The 18,889-nt window shown below is 45.2% G+C and overlaps 1 protein-coding gene across 3 annotated transcripts in view; it reads left to right on the forward strand.

Annotated features, from left to right (window-relative positions):
- CPAMD8 (C3 and PZP like alpha-2-macroglobulin domain containing 8) overlaps positions 1-18,889 on the forward strand; it is a 91,435-nt gene that overhangs the window by 68,067 nt on the left and 4,479 nt on the right. For 2 of the 3 annotated variants that reach the window (XM_073324642.1, XM_073324644.1), the window contains 6 exons: positions 3,128-3,202; positions 4,048-4,153; positions 4,242-4,352; positions 5,347-5,559; positions 7,328-7,402; positions 18,405-18,884. In XM_073324642.1, the coding sequence (XP_073180743.1) occupies positions 3,128-3,202; positions 4,048-4,153; positions 4,242-4,352; positions 5,347-5,559; positions 7,328-7,402; positions 18,405-18,571 (747 nt within the window). In that variant the 3' untranslated portion in view covers positions 18,572-18,884. Of the gene's footprint in view, positions 1-3,127; positions 3,203-4,047; positions 4,154-4,241; positions 4,353-5,346; positions 5,560-7,327; positions 7,403-18,404; positions 18,885-18,889 lie in introns of those variants that run through there. The other variant, XM_073324643.1, reaches the window with a different exon arrangement.

Here is an 18,889-nt window from a genome sequence, read left to right on the forward strand (position 1 = left end):
ACAGAAAAAAATGGGGAACATATCCAAGCCAGAGTAGAGAAGGGATCAAAGACTGACCCACACTGGATGTATTGTTAAATATATTAATATCTGAGAAGCATCATGTGCGAGTTTAATATCCCTCTCGTGTCAAACTGAATGATCTCTCCAGCACATTAGACACAAACAGGCATTTCTCAAGCACTGGGCACACAGGTCTGTCTTTGCTTCCGCTCTATAAACAAAAGTGTTTGTGGTGGCCTTTCCCATCTCCCCTTTCCCTAGATCTGATCTCCCCTGTTCCCAGTGCCCCAAGGGTTTTTGTCAGGGAGGCGAGGCAGTAAAGGATCTCAGTTCACCAATGATCTATTGTTGTTTGGGGGTGGATGGAGGGGTGTGCCCTTTAAGATTCTAGTTCCATAAAGCAACAGATAATTTTCTTTCCTTATTGCTGGGTGGGGGAAGAGAGTTGATTACACTTAGATTCATAGATTCATAGATACTAAGGTCAGAAGGGACCATCATGATCATCTAGTCTGACCTGCACAACGCAGGCCACAGAATTTCACCCACCCACTGCTGCGAAAAACCTCTCACCTATGTCTGAGCTATTGAAGTCCTCAAATCGTGGTTTAAAGACTTCAAGGAGCAGAGAATCCTCCAGCAAGTGACCCGTGCCCCATGCTACAGAGGAAGGTGAAACCTTCGTCTAATTTCAAGTCTAAACTTCCTGGTGGCCAGTTTATATCCATTTGTTCTTGTGTCCACACTGGTGATGAGCTTAAATAATTCCTCTCCCTCTCCCACTTGCTTCTTAGAATCATAGAATATGAGGTCCTCTAGTCCACCTCCCTGCTCAAAGCAGGACCAATCCCCAACTAAATCATCGTAGCCAAGGCTTTGTCAAGCCTGACCTTAAAATGTTAAGATTGAACCCATGAAGCACCCCAGAGCATGAATCATCTGTGCTGAGAGAGATTTGAGTCCCTGCAGCTCCATCTTCTTGCCTTTGGAAGCAGCACTGCGATTTGCATAGCTCTTACTGCCCAGGTGCTGATTCAAATTCAACCAGTCTGCAAGTTCTGTGAGCCAAACACTCCGCAGACAGCACCCCTGTCTGGGGGAAAAGTTGTTTGCATGGGAGAAGGTTCTGAGCAGTCCATTTCCACAACCCTCTCTGGGGCTGCAGCTGAGTGATTCCCACTGGAGATAAAAGGAGTCATGCAGTTAGAAGATCTAACTCCTTCAGGGGGCAATTTGCAAAGGTCTGTGGCCCAGTCTACCTTTCTGCAGGTGCTGTAGGTGGAGGTCTCAATTCTCACACCTGTAGCACTTGGAGGCATTGCACAGATTTGCACTTGCAGTTCAGTTGTGACACAAAATGTGCCTGCAAATTGTGCCTACAAAAGGAGGCAGCTCTTTTTAACACATAGCCCCAAATGTGCCTCTTGTTTGGACTACTTTGTTTGTCATTAGAGACACAAGATATTCCCATCTCTGTGTTTTCTTGCTGCTCCCACTCTCTCCTCCACTCCACGCACTTACCATCGTGTCCTAGGGGTTTTTATAAATCAGGTTTCCTTGTTAGGTGTTTGCACTCACAAGGGAATAGTGTACACAGAGGGGATTCCCATGCAGCTCTGAGGATGGTGATGGTTAATGAAGAGGCAGGCCCCCTTACTGTGTAGCCACAAATCCTCCTAATAGTGCTGGGTGTCGACAAGGTCAGAGGTCACCAAAGGCTGGCATATCAAACTTCACCAAAAAAATGCAACTTTAGCTGAGCAGAGCATTTCCCGGTGGCGCCAGTCTCACCGAGCCCTCATAAAAGGGCTGTCTGCAGCCGTCCATGGCTGAGTAATAACAGCCACCACCAGGCCCCTAAAATTATACGGACAAATTAAATTGGCTCTTTCCATATTGTGTGGGACTTAAACACATGTTCCTTTTCTTGTTACAGTAATAGCAGGAAGCTGTGCATAGGGTTTTACAGCTCTGAGCAGCACACTAAAGAAATTCACAGCTAAAAATATTAGTAGCAGGTTGGGTGAATTACAGTGCATGTGCTTTTAGCCCCATATTATATCTTTTAACAAATAATAATAATGCCTTGCCCTCCTTTCCATTGGGCATTAATCCTTGGTTCTCTTCTAAGGACCTTTGAGGCATCCTATGGCATTATGTAGTAGGGATATAATTATCTGTCTATGTGGAACGGTTCATTCATTCAATAGTCATGTTATTCTCTTATAAATTCTCTTGAACTTTTCCATAAGGGTAGTAATCCTGCTGCATACACAGCACAGGGAGAACAGCTCTGCAGACACTGATGAACAACACCAGATGAAGTGGATTTCAGGGAGCCAGCACTGTAGGTGTGGGTCTTGCTCTGAAATCCCCAGTGTGTGCAGATCATCACAGTACAGTAATTGATGAGCATGTACAGAATAAGCATAGGTGCCTGGCTAGCACAATGTGTACTGCAATTCCCTTTGACTCCAAAGGTAGAGAAGGTGAATAGTAGGGGCTTGGCCTGACCCCCTTATCTCTGAGGGAGGGTGCCGAGGACTCTTTCAGATGGCTGCCCTTTTCAAATGTAAGGATTAATTTTCCTGGCAGAAGAATGTTTTGAGTTGTTTGAGCCAGCAGCAATGGTGGGAGGGGGCCTTTAATACCCAGTGCAGTCCATCAGCATAATTCCCTGGCTGACTGAGGGAGCGTAAACAAGAGACTGCACTCTAGCAAGTGTTTTGAGGTATCTGGGGTTCTGCTTGAGCCTTGGTACTGAAAATAATCCAGGAGCTACTCAGAGTATGGATGAAATATTAGATGAGTTCCAGTGGAGATAAGCATGGTCCCCAGTAGCTAGCAAGTGCTGCACCATAACACGTTGCACCTCATAGGACATATCATACCATAGACAGATCGCATCAGAAAAACACAAACTTAGTTTCCTCCTGGTTTATCTGGAGGCACCTGTGACCCTTATTGCTCATCCTCTGAGGTAATTTTCCAACAGAGAGAAGTTGTGTTTTCTCTAGGTTCTGATCAGGTGTTTCCTAAGCACTTTGAAAGCTTTGGTTTTTTGTTGACTGCAAAATATTTTCCATAAAATAGGTTTATGATAAACCTCTTCATTTCCTTCCAGTTATTAATGAACAAGCAAATTGGATTAAAAAGATATGAAGTTGATGGAAGAAAAATCCTTTTTTATTTTGATGAGGTAATGACTTTGTGTATGATTTTGTTATTTTTCTATGTTAGGATAAGGCGAGAGAAATGATCAGTGGATCAGGCTTAAATAAAATAATAACGAATACTTTGCCTTTGATAGCTCTTTGCTGATAAGGATCTCAGTACAAACTTTAATTGGCAAGCCTCATGAACCCCTTCTGAGGCAGGCAGCCATCATCCACATTTTTGGCAGTAGACTGAGGCACAAAAGATGGAGGTGACTTGCCCCAGACCATACAGGAGGTCAAAATAGATCCCAGTTCCCCTAGTTTCCAGTCCTGTGCTTTAACCACAAGATAATCTGACATTAAAGCACCATTAGGGTCACCAAAGGGGCTATGTAACAATGGCCTTTTACTCACGGGTCCATTTGCAATGAGTATTCGGAGTTGGATCTGCAAATCAGTGCACACCTGGGAGGGGGAGCTTGTGTCTTTTCTGCCTTGTTCATCAGCAACAGAATCTTTAACTAAATTCCAGTTGCAGAACAGCTTATGACTGATGATGCTGATGAACAAGGCAGAGAACACAGCTTGGGTTTCAGATGCCAGGCTGAGTTTGTGGCGCTGATACACTGCCCCCAGTGCAGGATGTGCCTTACACAGGACTCCGCTCGACCTGTATCTTATTGATCTGTCTGTGCTTTTATGCCACACTTGTCTCAGCATAGTAAACAGCTTGGTATTGGAAGGTGCCTTGGTTAGTGCAGGTATCTAGCACAGTGAGAGTTGAGTTAAATGGTGCACACTGTATAGCAGTAAGCAGCTGCCTTACTCCGCTGACTTATAGAACTGTAGACTATGTTAAACTAAAACTCTTATGCCCTTTGTGCAGATTCCTAGCCAATGCATGACCTGTGTAAAATTTCAAGCCTTCAGAGAGTATATAGTTGGGAAAACTGCCCCTGTCCCCATCAAAGTGTATGATTACTATGAGCCAGGTATGTGCTCTTTGTCTTTGGATCTTGCTAACGCTAAAGACCTAGCCGCATGGCTTGTTTATAATTTGTCATTCTTGCTGCTCTGTAGCTTTTGAAGCGACTCGTTTCTACAATGTGAGTGAAAACAGCCCCCTGGCACGGGAGCTCTGTGATGGGCCAACGTGCAATGAGGTGGAAAGCTCAGCCAATCACTGGGTCGGTAAGTTGCAGCAAAGATGAACTGGCAATCTCTGAAAGCGGAATCCAAAAGATATATAGTTTGGGAATTCAGAACTGAGAGTGAGGGCTTTAAAAAAATGTTTATTTCAGTGTCTCGAGGCTACGGTAGTGGGTAGTTTTTAAATGCCTGTGGTGAGCATAGAAATGACTACAGCAAATCAGACCAATGATGCATTTAATTTGCAAAAAGAAAAGGAGGACTTGTGGCACCTTAGAGACTAACCAATTTATTTGAGCATAAGCTTTCGTGAGCTACAGCTCACTTCATCGGATGCTCTGAAACCTGGCATTTAATTTGGTCTTCTGTCACCATCAGTAGCTAGTACATGTTGCTTCAGAAGGACGAGTAATGTACAATTATGGAATAATCTCCTAATGAGGGAAGTTTCCTCCCAATCTCTGTCAGTTATTGGTTGGGTTATGCACTGAATATGAAGCCTTATGTCCCTTATAATTTTCTTAATCTTTTATCTAACTTAATTGTGGATGCTGCTATTATTCATTCATATAAATGTTACAATTTTTTATCCTGTTTAAGTTCTTGACCTCAATAACAACTTTTGGCAGAGAGTTCCACAAGTTAATTATGTAGCAAGACAGAGTAGTTTCATGTGTCTGCCATGACAATAATTTCTTCCTGCTTTGAGCAGGGGGTTGGACTAGGTGACCTCCTGAGGTCCCTTCCAACCCTGAGATTCTATGATTCTATGACTACCTACTTCTTTCTGTCCCACATGACGCACAAATTGGTGCGTGTGTGTGTGTTTGTGCATGGGGGAACTGAAGTATTACAGCCAGTGCTATTCCAGAGCGGCTGGTCTATTCCCACCGCTTCCTGCTTCAGTAAATTCACAAACTCCTGTTGAGAAGCTGCAGGGAATTCTTGTTAAAAAAAACATGTCTAGGAAACACAAGAAAAAAAAAATTAAAATATCCTCTCTCCTCTGCTTCTGATGTTCCTGCTTCCATTTCAGGTTTCTTTCACTCTGGGCCGTGCAACAATGTTTTTGGCTGTTTAGAAGATGAATATTTTGAGCAGTGCATGTGCTCCCGGGACTGTGGCTATGATGGGGAGCCAGTGTGTGGATCAGATGGGATGATTTATCAGAACCATTGCCAGATGGAGGTAGCATCCTGCAGGAATAATACAAGGATAGAGCAGATACCTATGTCTCAATGTTCTGCCTGTAAGTTCCATTCAGTTTCCTGTTCTGTTGTTACGGGTTAGCCAAGGCAGTCCACAACCTCCCCTGAACAAGGTCTGCTGATTAAATTGTGTCTGATGTGGACAAGTGGAGGATTTGAACTCCATCTCCAAAAGTGAAAAGGTAGCTCCCTGTCCTGCTACACATGAGCTGGGCCTTGCATTTAGTAGAGTTGGCAGTTTCCTGCTGTGCTGAAATGGTCACAGTGGGGTTTGCATATCTCAAGGACGAAAGGACTAGTCAAAATGACCCTTGAGGAATTTCAGTGGCTCCACTGATATTCATCCAGAGTGATGTCTCCAGATATAAATGAGCCCTGTGAGAGATCTCTGAGAGATTTCCCATGTGCTTTCATCAGGTGCAGTGTGGCAATTTGATGAACTATGCTGGATCATGGTGGATAGGGCACTGTGAAAATCGTGGTTTGCACAGAAATCCCAAAATTAGCCCAATACTGTGATTTGTTCTCCAACAGTAAGAAAGCAGAGATGGGTACCCCTGCTTCTGCCTCCCCACTGAGGCTACAGCTGCTCATGGGGCATTAGCGGGCCAGTCCCATGCCAACGGCGGGCAGGGAAGTGGTGGGTGTGATGGGCAGGTGGGTGTTCTCAACAATGGACAGGGTGATGAACGCCACCTGGATGAGCAGAGAAAGCCAACTGTGTGTAAATTCAACCACATGGTGCCAGCTGGTCCGGCCCAGTCCTGCCTGGGCAAGGGATCAGGGCTTGGCTCGCTTCACACTCAGCTCCAGCTGCCAACCGCTGCTTCCTGTGTGGCCAGTGGGGAGAGGGGGTCAGCACTGACAACATGGCAATTAGGAGCCCTGGCCTGGCCCACTTCACCATGGCCCCTGCAGGCCTGGTGGAGAGACATAGGGTTGCTAACCCTTCAGGATTGTCCTGGAGTCTCCAGGAATTAAAGATTAATCTTTAATTAAACATTATGTATTGTGATGAAACCTCCTGGAATATATCCAATCAGAGCTGGCAACCCTAGGGAGACACCACTGTGCCAGCTGGCTAGGAGCTGAGGCGGATCCATCCCACCACCCCTATCTCCCTGGTGGGACAGGGCCCCCTCACACCATGACACCTCTCCCCCGCCCGCCCCCACCTGCTTGTGTTCTAAGTGGTGGTAATGCTGAATACTGTGCTGATTACAGTGCGGGGATTGATTCCAGTCTCAGCTCCTTTCCAGATGGCACTGAGGTGCCTCCCCCAGGGGTGTGAGGGCCGCAGTGGGCAGGGCAGGGAGGAAGCACTCGGGGCGACCTGGGCCAGAGCTGAGGACAGAAGGAGCCAGGCCCCAATCCCTGCCCCAGGCCGGGCTGGGCTGGCCCCATGTGGTTCATCTGCAGGTGCTGAGCTGGCTCTCACTCCACACCCAGGTGGTGTTCCTCACCTTGGTTGTTGGTGAGACATCCTGTTGTCCCCTTTACACTCCATGGGTTAGGGCTGGCCCGCTAACCGCCCACGAGCAGTCACAGCCTCAGTGAGGAAGTAGAAATGGAAATTCCCACTGCTGTGCCAACTCCCCTCTGTTGGAAAATCGCAACAGTTCAGGGTGGGGGTGGGGACTTGGCAGCCATGCATATTCTGTGAAATTTGAACATTTACCCAAGACACTGCCATCAACTAAAAAAAAAAAAAAATCCAGAACTTTCTCCACCCTTAATCATGGGGAACTGAAACATTTTCTAGTGGTTCTGTAACCAACATTGTGGCAATTGTATAATTTTCTTCTACAGCCAAGAATTTGCCAGAAGAAAGAGAAACACATTTCCACGGAATTGAGCAGCCTAGCATTCAACAAACTCCTGCAGGTATTGTCTTGTCTTTAGATTGATCTAAAACCCTTTTTCTTTGATAAAGTTAGAGCTGATCACGAGCAATAAGTGACTAGTAATTTTTTTGCAAAAACTAGGTAGAAAATCTCAAAGTTAGAAAAAGCGAGAAGGCAGGAGAATTTAGGCCAAATGAATGCACAAATGCGACCCCAGCTCTTCTTGTCCCCTGTTTTGAAAAAATTAACATATGCTGTGTGCTACCTTCAGTGCCCGTGAGAGCCTGAGATTTCATGGCAGCTAGTTATATACGGAGAGGGGCAGGTGAATGAACGCCAAACCCTGGGATATGGGGAGCTTGTACTCAGCAGCTGTCATAGCATCTCATTAGCAGTGGTAAACTGAAAACTTCCCATTTGAGATCAGACTGGTGTAGTTCGTCCTAGCAAATGAGTCAGGGGGACTTGGTGCCAGCTGGACCATTTGCAGGAACCCTAGAGATTACAGCTGAATCAAATTTACCTTAACTTTTCTGTTACACTTTTGAGATGGCTGCTCTGATCTTGTTATTAAAGCCTCTGTCTGGGGTAAATGCCCTTAATAAGTGCAAGGTGAAGGGGAGTGGGAAGGAGCTGCCACTTTACTGGGTTTGAATGAATTGAGGAAGCTGGCTGCTCATTTCAGTTGGTGCTTTTATTTATGGGAAGTTTTTTCCCCAAGATTCATATGTCAAAAATGCTCATGAGTTACAATAAATCTTGCGAGGAAGCATTGGAGGTGGGTCAATAGAGTAGTTGTTTCACACTGTTTCTAGTAAATGAACTGGACTGGATTTTTCCTGGCTGCGTTCCACTCAACAATTCTTCCTTGGGCTCAAACTCTTCCAACAAATCAGCAAAACAAATAGTTTCTGCAGAGTGAGAAGTAAATGGACAGAAGCTGTGTTCCCCTCCCTCTTCCATGTTCTCCTGGCACTGATGCTCAGACCAGCATATATCTAGCCCCCTCATGTTCCCTGCCCTTCCCCTGCTCAACAAAAGCAACTGGGCAGCTCTTCAAGATATATAAACATGTTTTGAGCGTTCCCACAGATGACCTTACCTGAGGAGTTGCAAATTGATCTAGTCAGTGTGTGTCATGGTCACACTCACTCTGGATTTTGATAATGTATAAATCAATTGATTCTCCATAAGACTAAGTGATATGGATGCTTGTTTTTTTCTAAGCTGTATAAATCTGGTCTGCTCTGTATCTCTTTCTTCCAATTGCATCTGAATCCTTTAAAACATTCACACAAGGAAAAACCACTGAGACACATTCTATTTAATGGCAAAAAACCCCTATGTAAATGCAGAGTTAAGGTTGCTTGGTGGTATGTTATCGCCTTGCAGAATACTTTGAGTTGAGCAAAATTCAGACTTCTGAAAACCAAGAAATGCAAAGTTAAGATGGACCATGCAACCTTAACTCTGCCCTCTTTCAGCAATGCTCCAATATGCCCCATTAACACACATACCTTTACTCTGATAACCCCACAGTTGCTGAAAGGTACAAGTTCTTCATCTCCTTTCACAGCCCATTTACTCTTACCCAGAGAACACCAACTATTAAAGGACAAAAAAGGCAGGGGGGAACATAGCCCATGCTACCTCCCTTTTTTCTGGTCCCCTGGAGCTGGCAGTAGCCAATGGAAATTATTTGCACTCCAGGAGCAGTCAGTGTGTTAGTCAGACCTACACTAAATGGTGGAGGCAGTGGTTGGGTCTCCTTGGTTTATTTATTTGGCGTATGCAAGTCGATCAAGCCAAGCCACAGCGTTCTTATCAGCGATGTTAAAGGCATGAAGACCTCTAGGAAGGTGAGTCATTTTGCTGTCCTCAACAATATGTGTCATGGTTTGTGGCTGCCCACATTGACACAGTGGATTGTCTCGAAAACGCCTCCAAAGTTCTGCTGCAGCACAAATTCTATTTCTGGTACAAAACCGGTTCAGAATCATTGTCTGGAACTCATTTGATTGGTTGACTGAGAGTTGTGATAATCCTTGAATTCTGTCTGCTCATTGGATCATCCGTTGCTCCAAACCACAGACAAGCTGCAAGTGGTTACTTATGGGGGATGCGTCATGAATGCCAATCCACTGTCCCCCATCTCGTTGGTAAAGGTGTGTCTGTGATATGAGGACATGTGTGGATTACTTTGAGGCATGTAACAGAACTGTGATTATGATATGACAGGATATATGTTTTGGACTCTGATGCATGTGAGCAAAGGGAACAGCTGCATGTGTATCTTCAGGATCCAGTATTCTTCATTTCATTGCAGAATTGTGTATGTTATATAATTAGCAGGGGAAGGGGTTTTATTACAAAGAGTATTGTCAGTAGTGAGTGGGGTATGAGAGCATTCTAAGCATTTGTAATCTGCATGCACTCCAAGTAATATGAGTGTAGTTGGTCAGTTGAGTGTAGAGTGTCAGGTGAAGCTGTACTAAATAGTGCAAGCAGTAGTTAACTCTGCTTGGTAAAGGTGTGTTTGTGAGATCTGTGGACTACTTTGAGGTGTGTGACAGAGCTATGATTGTGATGTGAAGAAATCTATGTTTTGCATTCTCTTGTGTGTGAAGAAGGGAAGAGATACATGTGCACCTTCAGGATGCAGTATGCATCATTTCTGTGCAGAATTGTGTAGAGTATGTCAGTAGCAGGGCACAAGGCTTTTATTACAAAGGATATTGTCAGCAGTGAGGTGGAATATAAAAGGATTCTTATGCTTTAATGATGGGTAAGTGAAAGTCTAGGTTGATATGGTATCCTGTGAGTAAGTGTAACGGGGTTGTAAAAGGCTGTGAAGTGGTTCATAAATTGTACCTGTGTGTCATTCTTTCTGGTGAATTGGCCATGTGTGTGAGTGTAAACCAGGATGTGGACACCCTGAATCTTATAGCATGAAAGGTTAATGTGACTGTGTGCTATGTACATACTGAGACATTGCTTGAAGGGTGCACCAGGAAGGTGGCATGGGCAACCTTTTTTGTTTTGTTTTCCTTTTTATCCTTTAGTAGTGTTAGGTGGAATCTTGTGCGTGAGAATGAATAGGTTGTAAAAGGAGATGAAGAGTTTGCACATTTCGGCAACTGTTGGGTTAGTAGAGCAAATGTATATGTGTCTATGGAGCAAATTGATGCAGTGCTGAAAGAGGGCAGAGTTAAGGTTGCATGGGCAACCTTAACTGTGCATTCCCTGGTTTTCAGAAGTTTGAGTTTTGCTCAATTCAGCATTCTACAAGGCAACAACATGTCACCAAGCAATCTTAACTCTGCATTAATTTAGTTGTTTGCTGTTGAATGTTGTAGTATTTTTTAACAAGAAATTATATGTCATTGATAGGAGTTAGTAATCATTTAGGTAGTTGTACCATCATACTAAGCCAGTCACCCCACACACATACACATCACTGCCCTGCCACTAACCCATTCCCCTCCAACCTGGCCTCCTCCCCACCATGGTACCCAGGCCTCCCAGTGTAAGCAGGGAACACACCTTCTTGAAGTCCTCACTCCCTGGTATGCAAACATTTTTGTTGCTGTTATTTCTCCCCTCCAATAACCCAATTTGCATGCATTGCCTGGAGTGAAGGACAATTACAGTTACTGTAGAATCATGTTCCTGGTCATGTGTCAAAATGGATGGTGGGGTGGAGTTTGTGACAAGGCCAGCGAGACAAATCACAGACAGGATATATGTTCCAGAATACTGACATTTTTATGTTTGAGAAAAGATCCTCTGAGCTCTATCCAATAGATGTACCCTCTCTCCAAGAACAGTGAGGTGTCAGCACTTGTAATGTTTATATGCCAGACAGTACACGTTTTCCAGTTAGCCATGAACCTTCCAATTTCCTGATTAATGTTCTTCCCGCGCCTAATAATAGCTTTCATATCGTCACCGTAGCAATCATGCAGACACTTAACCAAATCAGAGAAAACTATCAGAGCTCCTGGACACACATCTGTGATGCGATCCAAATCTGCTCTCATACACTGTACATCAAGTGTACATCAAAAACAAGGCCCAGATCATTTCTGCCTCTGTGAGTCATCACAACATCAGGTAAATCACCACCTTTTAAGTCACTGCTGCAGAGTGGGGAAAATATGATGCCAGTGCAGGCATCCACTCAAATCAACCTGTAGTCCCCATGTCATGGTGTACTCCTTGCTCTCCCGAAAACGTCTGTAACCTTGTGATCTAGGAATTGCCCAGAATCCACATATTGGCAACCCTAGCCCTGCACACGTTTTTTTTTCCCTTAATGATCAAGGTACCTGCACTGTCAGTTCCAATCCTCTGTGCTGTTTGTCTTTGGAAACATCACATTAATCTGCCCTGAGATCAGGAAGTAGCCACTTGCCTTCACCCCTGGCCTTCCCCCTGTGGGGCTATTAAAATATCAGTTTTTCAAACAGCGACTCTAAGGCTTGCCTATCATCCATCCTCATTTCCCACTCCCTCCGCAGCCACAACCCCTTTCTCTGTCCCCTGCCTCCTCTCCCGCCCTGCCCCCCAAGTCCTCTGGCTCATGCCCACCAGATATAACAAAAATTTTGGTTAGACTGGCTGCTGACTATGTTGCTGTGTTCACAGTAAATCTCCCATAAAATAAAAACCTGTTACAACACAGACAACTTGTAGCAAGCACCATAAACTATTAAATCTTTATTGAATAGGTGTACAAAGGTCTGGATTAGAAACATCAGTGGCGGGGTCAGCAGGGGTAGTGGCCTCAGCACATTCCCTCTAACTACCCCAGGCAAACATAAAGTAGCTGCATAGAAATGCTCTCAGAGTCTTTTTTCTTTATTGGTGCATGCGCGCCGTAATCCTTCCAGACTGGACATCTACGCAGGCGAAGAAGTGAATGTGTTCTGAAATACTGTCCACAGTTTGGGCCTCCAGGGTGCCAGGCATTAGCGTGGATAAAGACTGACCAAGACCATTTTGTCCCACATCACAGCAATAGTTTGATCTCTAGTTCTGTGCAAAAACAAAAAACAAAAAAAAACCCCAACACCTAGAAACTTTTAGAAAAATGATCATTTTTTTGTGTGGCTTATATCTCTGGAATACCTGGTTCAAATGACACCAAATTTGGGTCAGTAACCCTACTCTGTACTCCCACAAGGCATAATGAATTTCAAGAAAATCCATTTATCAGAGGGGTAGCCGTGTTAGTCTGGATCTGTAAAAGTGGCAAAGAGTCCTGTGGCACCTTATAGACTAACAGAAGTGTTGGAGCGTAAGTTTTCGTGGATGAATACCCACTTCATTGGATGCATCACCACGAAAGCTTATGCTCCAATACGTCTGTTAGTCTTTAAGAAAATCCATGCAAGCATGCCGATTTTAGAGCACTTAGAAGCATCATCCTTTAAATGGGAAGGATAGAGGGAGGATGGAGGGAAAAGGCTACTCTGTGCACCAGTCTGCAGCATAGGAGGCTCTGAAAGGTGTGAAGTGGCTCATTCATCTCAATGGGATGTTCCCAGCTGAATGTGCAAGTTTACATGGGTGTGGAGCCCCACAATATTTCCACTGAAGGTGCATGAGTCCCTCCTCCCCCGGTTCTGCTGCCCCGCCCACCGGAGCAAGACTCCTCATATCATCTGGAGGGGAGGGGGCCTCAGATCCCTAGTGGGGCAAGAATGTGGGGTTGACAGGTGCCCCTGTCCCTGTAGTTCCCCCAGTTTCCCTGCCACTCACCCCCACATCTCCCTTCAGACCCCCTCATCCTCATGGCTCACTCACCTGAGCCACCAACCTCTCTCCTCTGCCCTGCCACCCATCTGCATTTATTCCCCCTCTCCTCACTGCAGCCCCAAACCCTTATCCCCTATTCCCCTACTCCTCTGTCCCCTAATACTCCTCCCCTCCCAGGAAGCATTCACATGTCTGATTTTTTCCTCCCGAATACTTTGATTACATTCATCCCAAAATAAAAGTGCCACCCATGACTCTCACAGTGCAGCGACTTCTGGCCATTCAGTCCAAAATTCCTTTTCTCTTGGGGAGAGGATGGGGCACGTGTGATTCACGTATCCTAAGTTGTGTTACCGGAAGGGTTAGTGCAGACCCATCAATCTCAACGAGGTCTGTGACTCATCAAGTCAATAGTACCTCTTGGTTTAACAGTGCAAGGCAGCAGAAGGAAACCATTTTGGGGGGGCGCCTGTAACTCAGGAGCCCCTTGGTCAAATGACCCCACATTTGGATCACTAATGTTACCCTATGCCACAGTGAGACAGCAGTCCGAGTAATCACTTGGATTTTAGAGCACTTACAAGAGTTGAGATTTAAAACATCAGATGGTGGCAATGGAAACCCTCTAGCTGTTTTTCTGCTTTGTTGTATGCAGACTGTAAAAAATGTATATTTTCTTAAATACCATTCTCAGTTTGGGTCCCCCAGAGTTTTAGTGAGTGCCATGCTTTACCTCGGGTAAAACTTGGTGGATTTTGATCCACATCACAGCAATAGTTTGGCCTCTAACTCAGAGGCAGTGCTAGCTCATTGGGGCCCTAAGCAGGAATATTTTTGGGACCCCTCACCACAACACATAATAAAAAGCGAATAGGAGGCCCCCTTGAGTGGCTTGGGGCCCTAAGACATTGCTTAGTTTGCTTATGCCTAGTGCCGACTCTGTTCTAACTCTCCACAAAAAACCCCACCTAGAAACTTTTTTGAAAAATGGCTATATTTTGGGGACTTTTATCTCCGCAACTCCTAGATCTAATGACTCCTAGTTTGGGTCACTAGTCATACTCTGCACACTCCTGAGACAAACAAATATTAAAAGGATCTGTCTAAGCATGTTGATTTTAGAGGACTTAGAAAGGTTGACCTTTAAACAAAAGTTGTGACACAACCTTAATTATAGGTTTCAGAGGAACAGCCGTGTTAGTCTGTATTCGCAAAAAGAAAAGGAGGACTTGTGGCACCTTAGAGACTAACCAATTTATTTGAGCATGAGCTTTCGTGAGCTACAGCTCACTTCATCAGATGTAGATCTGATGAAGATCACTTCAACATCTGATGAAGTGAGCTGTAGCTCACGAAAGCTCATGCTCAAATAAATTGGTTAGTCTCTAAGGTGCCACAAGTCCTCCTTTTCTTTTAACCTTAATTATAACGGCATTGCTACGTCACTATACTATAGACAGAGGTACTGCTGGCCACATTGTCTATAGACTAGGGCAAAAGAGGTGGAATTCACAAATGACCTGGTCTCTGTTATGCCAGGTGTCTTATTTATTTGAATGTCTAAAATGTGCACCCTTTTGCTCACCATAGGCACAGGTACATTTAAACACAAACAATTGTGCCTGACTGGGTCACAGGATCTCCGAGTGCCTTGGTCATTTCAGTAGGAAGCAGGAAGCTCCTGGAAAGCAGAGATGCTTCTCTGCACTGAGCTGTCATGGCAGAGTGAAAGTTATAAAATAAAACAAGCTAAATCCTGCTTCAGGAAGAGCGAACAGCATGTGACTCTAAATAATCCTCTGGGCTCATCTTAGGTCAACCAACCAACCACGCATTAAATGAATCAAAGTTCAACAAGTGAATGAATCCCTCCTTACCCCCACGTCCCCTTTGGGCTCATTGGTTTGTTAGTGATGAAGCATGTGATTGGTTTAAGTCGGCTCAGGTGCTGTGGGGCTCTAGTGCAAGTTCAGATGATCCGTGTCTAAATCTGTGATTTCCTAAAGGGATGTAAAACTCCAGGAGCCAAATCAAGTTTCAGGTGGGTGGGGAAGAATGGACTCAGTACAGACTTAATCACCAGAAAGTGCCATTTTATTGCAGAGGTTCGTGGTGTTTATATTTTCTGCAGTCCTTGTTCATTTGCCATATCACTTGTGCAGGCTCCATTTGGCCCTCAGTGATAATTTCACTGTTAGCATTTGGCTGTGTTACCCCAGCAATGGGAACAATGTGACCCAGTTCCCTGTCAGCTCATTTACTGGGGAACTTGGAAATGTACTTGGGCTCACTCTGGAAAGTTACTCACAGGAATATAGTCCCATTCACATCAGTGGAATTCCTAATGTGGGTAACAGCTACTTACATGAGTAGGATCATCCCCTCAATAAACCCATCAGCTGCACTACCCCAGCAAATATGTGGTCTTGAGAAGCCAGAGAATGAGTTCCTGTGCATCACCAGATCCTGTCTTCTGTAGTAACTGTCCCACGTCCTGGAGCTGATGCTAGTGACGCAATAGGACCAGGCGTTGTTATTCTGCAAGAAATGTGTTTGCAGACTGGCAAGTATGAATAGATGGATCATCCCTGCCTCGCAGATATTTTCTCTTGTGTTGGAGAGAATTGCAGGAATTGTCTGGGTAGGCATTAGGGAGCGGCATTCACACTTGAATCACCTTACTTCCATCAGGGAACTGCTGACAAATTGGACAGTAGGAAGAAAATCTAAATGAACAGCGTGGATCCAACAAGACCCCCCCCCCCCCAACCTTCCATGCTCCGTTAGTGTTTCCTGTTCGTCAGCTCCCTGCCATATGCTCTTTTATTTAAAATGTAATCTCTTTGGGACAGGGTCCTTGTTGTAAACCTGGCTGTAAGTACCTAGCATACATTTCTGGCTGTCTGGCTTTTCTACGTTGCTTGTCACATTGATGTAAAGTAAGTAAAAAGGGGAGTCCAGTGAGTCCCAGGGATCCCCTGCCTCTGAAGCTCTGACCCTCCTTCTGCTGGAGCTGGGCTGTCGGGGACCTCTTCCAAAGGCCACTGGTGCCACTGTAAAACCACCCAGCCCCACGTGCTGAAGACACTGCCTCCCAGCCAGCCCCAGAGTTCAGGAATAAACTCTACTCCCCACGGAACTACACCGTGACACCAGCTGGCTGGAACATTCTTTGCAGGAGCATTAACTGCTTAGGATTGATTGGGTTGGCCAGGGGCCATTTTTTAGTTTCATCCCATCAGTGTGCAGCAAACATTGGCTGAGGCACAAACATTTGGAGATGGGGGAGCAGTTTGTTTGTAACAGGAAACATTGGCCTTTCATCTTTGCTTTGAATTGAATGTTGCATTCCTAGGAGGAGTGAGTACTGTGATCTTAATTCCATCCCTGGTGGACAGCACTCATCTATTCATAGAACGATCTCATGATCTGGCAGGTTCTCCTATGGAGGAGGCCAAGAAAGAGTGAGCATGGAGACTGACTCTCCTTTCAGAAAAGTGGTCCCTTGCCTTAGGGCTGAGCAAGCTGCTGGGAGGGTGTGGAAGGTGGTAGGAAAAGGCCTTCAGGATTGTTATTTCTGGAGTACAAACATTTTTCAGAGGCCTTGGAGAGGGTTCCTGTTAAATAAAACAAAATATTATGTTGGGACTTTCCCTCCCTGCAGTAAGTGGAATAAAGTGAGCAGTTTGCTTGGGCTTGGATTGGAGTAGTCACATGAGTGAAGCCAACAGGGAGGTTAAGAAACTCGGCCCAGACTGCAGCAGAAAGGAGCAGCTCTGAAAATAAGGACATGTTATATCCTGGGATGTTTTCAGCTGTCTTCCTCAGCAGTGCTCTTATCCTCGGGACATCTTGCAGGTCTGCCAAATTAGATAATGGTAGCCTGCTCTGTATGGGAAACATGCCGAGTGAGTGACCTTTCCCAGACAAGAGTCTGATATCTACAATAGGGTAGAGGGAACATTTCAATCCCACTCCTGAAGGCTCTGTCCCTTTCTTATCCTTTGGTAGCTCTTCTGTAGCTTGTCAGTCAGCTGAAATGGAGAGTCTTGCCCCAGCTACGCATGCCTCACTCCAGCTAGTTGCTAGGTCAGTGGGACGGTCCTGATGGAGGGAGGGGCTCCAGCAGCACCACCTGCTACGTTCAAGCCAAAATCTGTGATCAGATTGGCTGACAAGCAATCCAGATACATGAACCAATCTCCCTTGGAACTTGAACAAAGTACAGTGCTCTAACATTGACTATAAGCTGACTTAGTACTTGTTTTTATTAGTAATGATACTTAAAACTGTAACTTTCATCTGATGATCTCAAAGGACCTTACTCAGCTGGGTCAGTATTCTTCTCCACATTTTACCAGTGCAGAAACTGAGGCACAGAGAGGGGAAGTGACTTGCTCAGAATCGCACAGATAGTCAGTAGGAGAGCTGAGGGTCCTACAGAGCCATGGGGTCCTGAGTCCCTTTCCTTGGTTCTAACCAATGGACCAGGCTGTATCTCTACTTAATGTATAATAGTTTTCAGAAGATAAAACTCCCTGATTCAGCCATTGAAGCTTCTGCCGGCGCCCCATACATGTGGGAAGGTGCTGTGTCCAATCCCATTATTGAATTGTGTGAGGATTGCATCTTTCTCCTCCCCTTTTTCCTATGATAGAGCAGTATCCTCAGCCTGGAGGGCTAGGAACTGCAGGGAGCAGAGATGTACCTGAAACAGGAACTTTCAACTTTTAAAAAAATTGGTAATTAAGTAATTTGAAATGAACTTCTTTAAACAAACATCTGCTTCTTTCTACAGGATCTGCATGCCCTCACAGAATGAGCACCCCACACACAATGTGTGTATGCCATCTCATCCTTACCCCACCCCAGCCTACACGCAGCCAACAATAAACACAAATAGCCTTAGTGGTTTTTTAAATTAAAAAGCTCTTTTTCCAAGCTTTCTTTCTTATTTTCCCCAATACCCAAATCTCAAAGGAGGAAAAATAGAAAATCCTGATGCAGTGCAGCTCTGCTGTCCGTAGTCTGGGATTGAACCATTTAATGGCCTGTGTGCCGTAACACAGTCCCAGATGTATGCAGGGCTGTCAGCATACACTTACCCCTCTGCTGTTGAGAGGTTTGAGGTGTTCAGCTCCCCTGGCTGACTAACATGCCTCCTCTCGTGTCTTACCCCACTCCCCCCAATACCCATCATATCCTGCTGAGAAGCGGAAGAGCTGTCTGTGGCAGGCTCCCTTTGGCTAAGGCATGTCCTCTTTTTATTTCCTTTCAACCAGAGGAAGGCCCTGCACTCCAGTCAGACCTGTCCTACTACTCTTACGAGTACGACCCTTATGCTTCTGAAGCTGACGTCTTTGAGGTTGCAGCAGAGCTGACAACAGCAAGCAGCACATTGAGAGAAGTGGACAAGATTCAAGAAGTGGTGACTACAGTAGAATGGTGAGAGAGACATGTGAGGGGGAGGTTCTGTTTTTTAATCAAGTTCTGATATCGTATAACTATGACACTGGGTCTAGAGTGAGTGTAAATAATGCAGAAAGGGCATACTGATAATCATTCCGCTAATTGCCTTGGGCGAGGACCAGCTGCAGGTCAGGCTCACATTGGGATGTCAGCTGGGACCTGCATGCCTGGAAGTGTCAGTTCCTAACATAAATTGTAAATTCAAAAGGACATTTTAAGCTTGTCCCTGCCTGGCCCCACCACTGCTACAGAAGAGAAGAGTGGAAATGACTTCTCTTCATTATATTCTCTCTTCAAC

The sequence above is a fragment of the Lepidochelys kempii genome, chromosome 25 (assembly GCF_965140265.1).
Source record: "Lepidochelys kempii isolate rLepKem1 chromosome 25, rLepKem1.hap2, whole genome shotgun sequence".
Taxonomy (NCBI): domain Eukaryota; kingdom Metazoa; phylum Chordata; order Testudines; family Cheloniidae; genus Lepidochelys; species Lepidochelys kempii.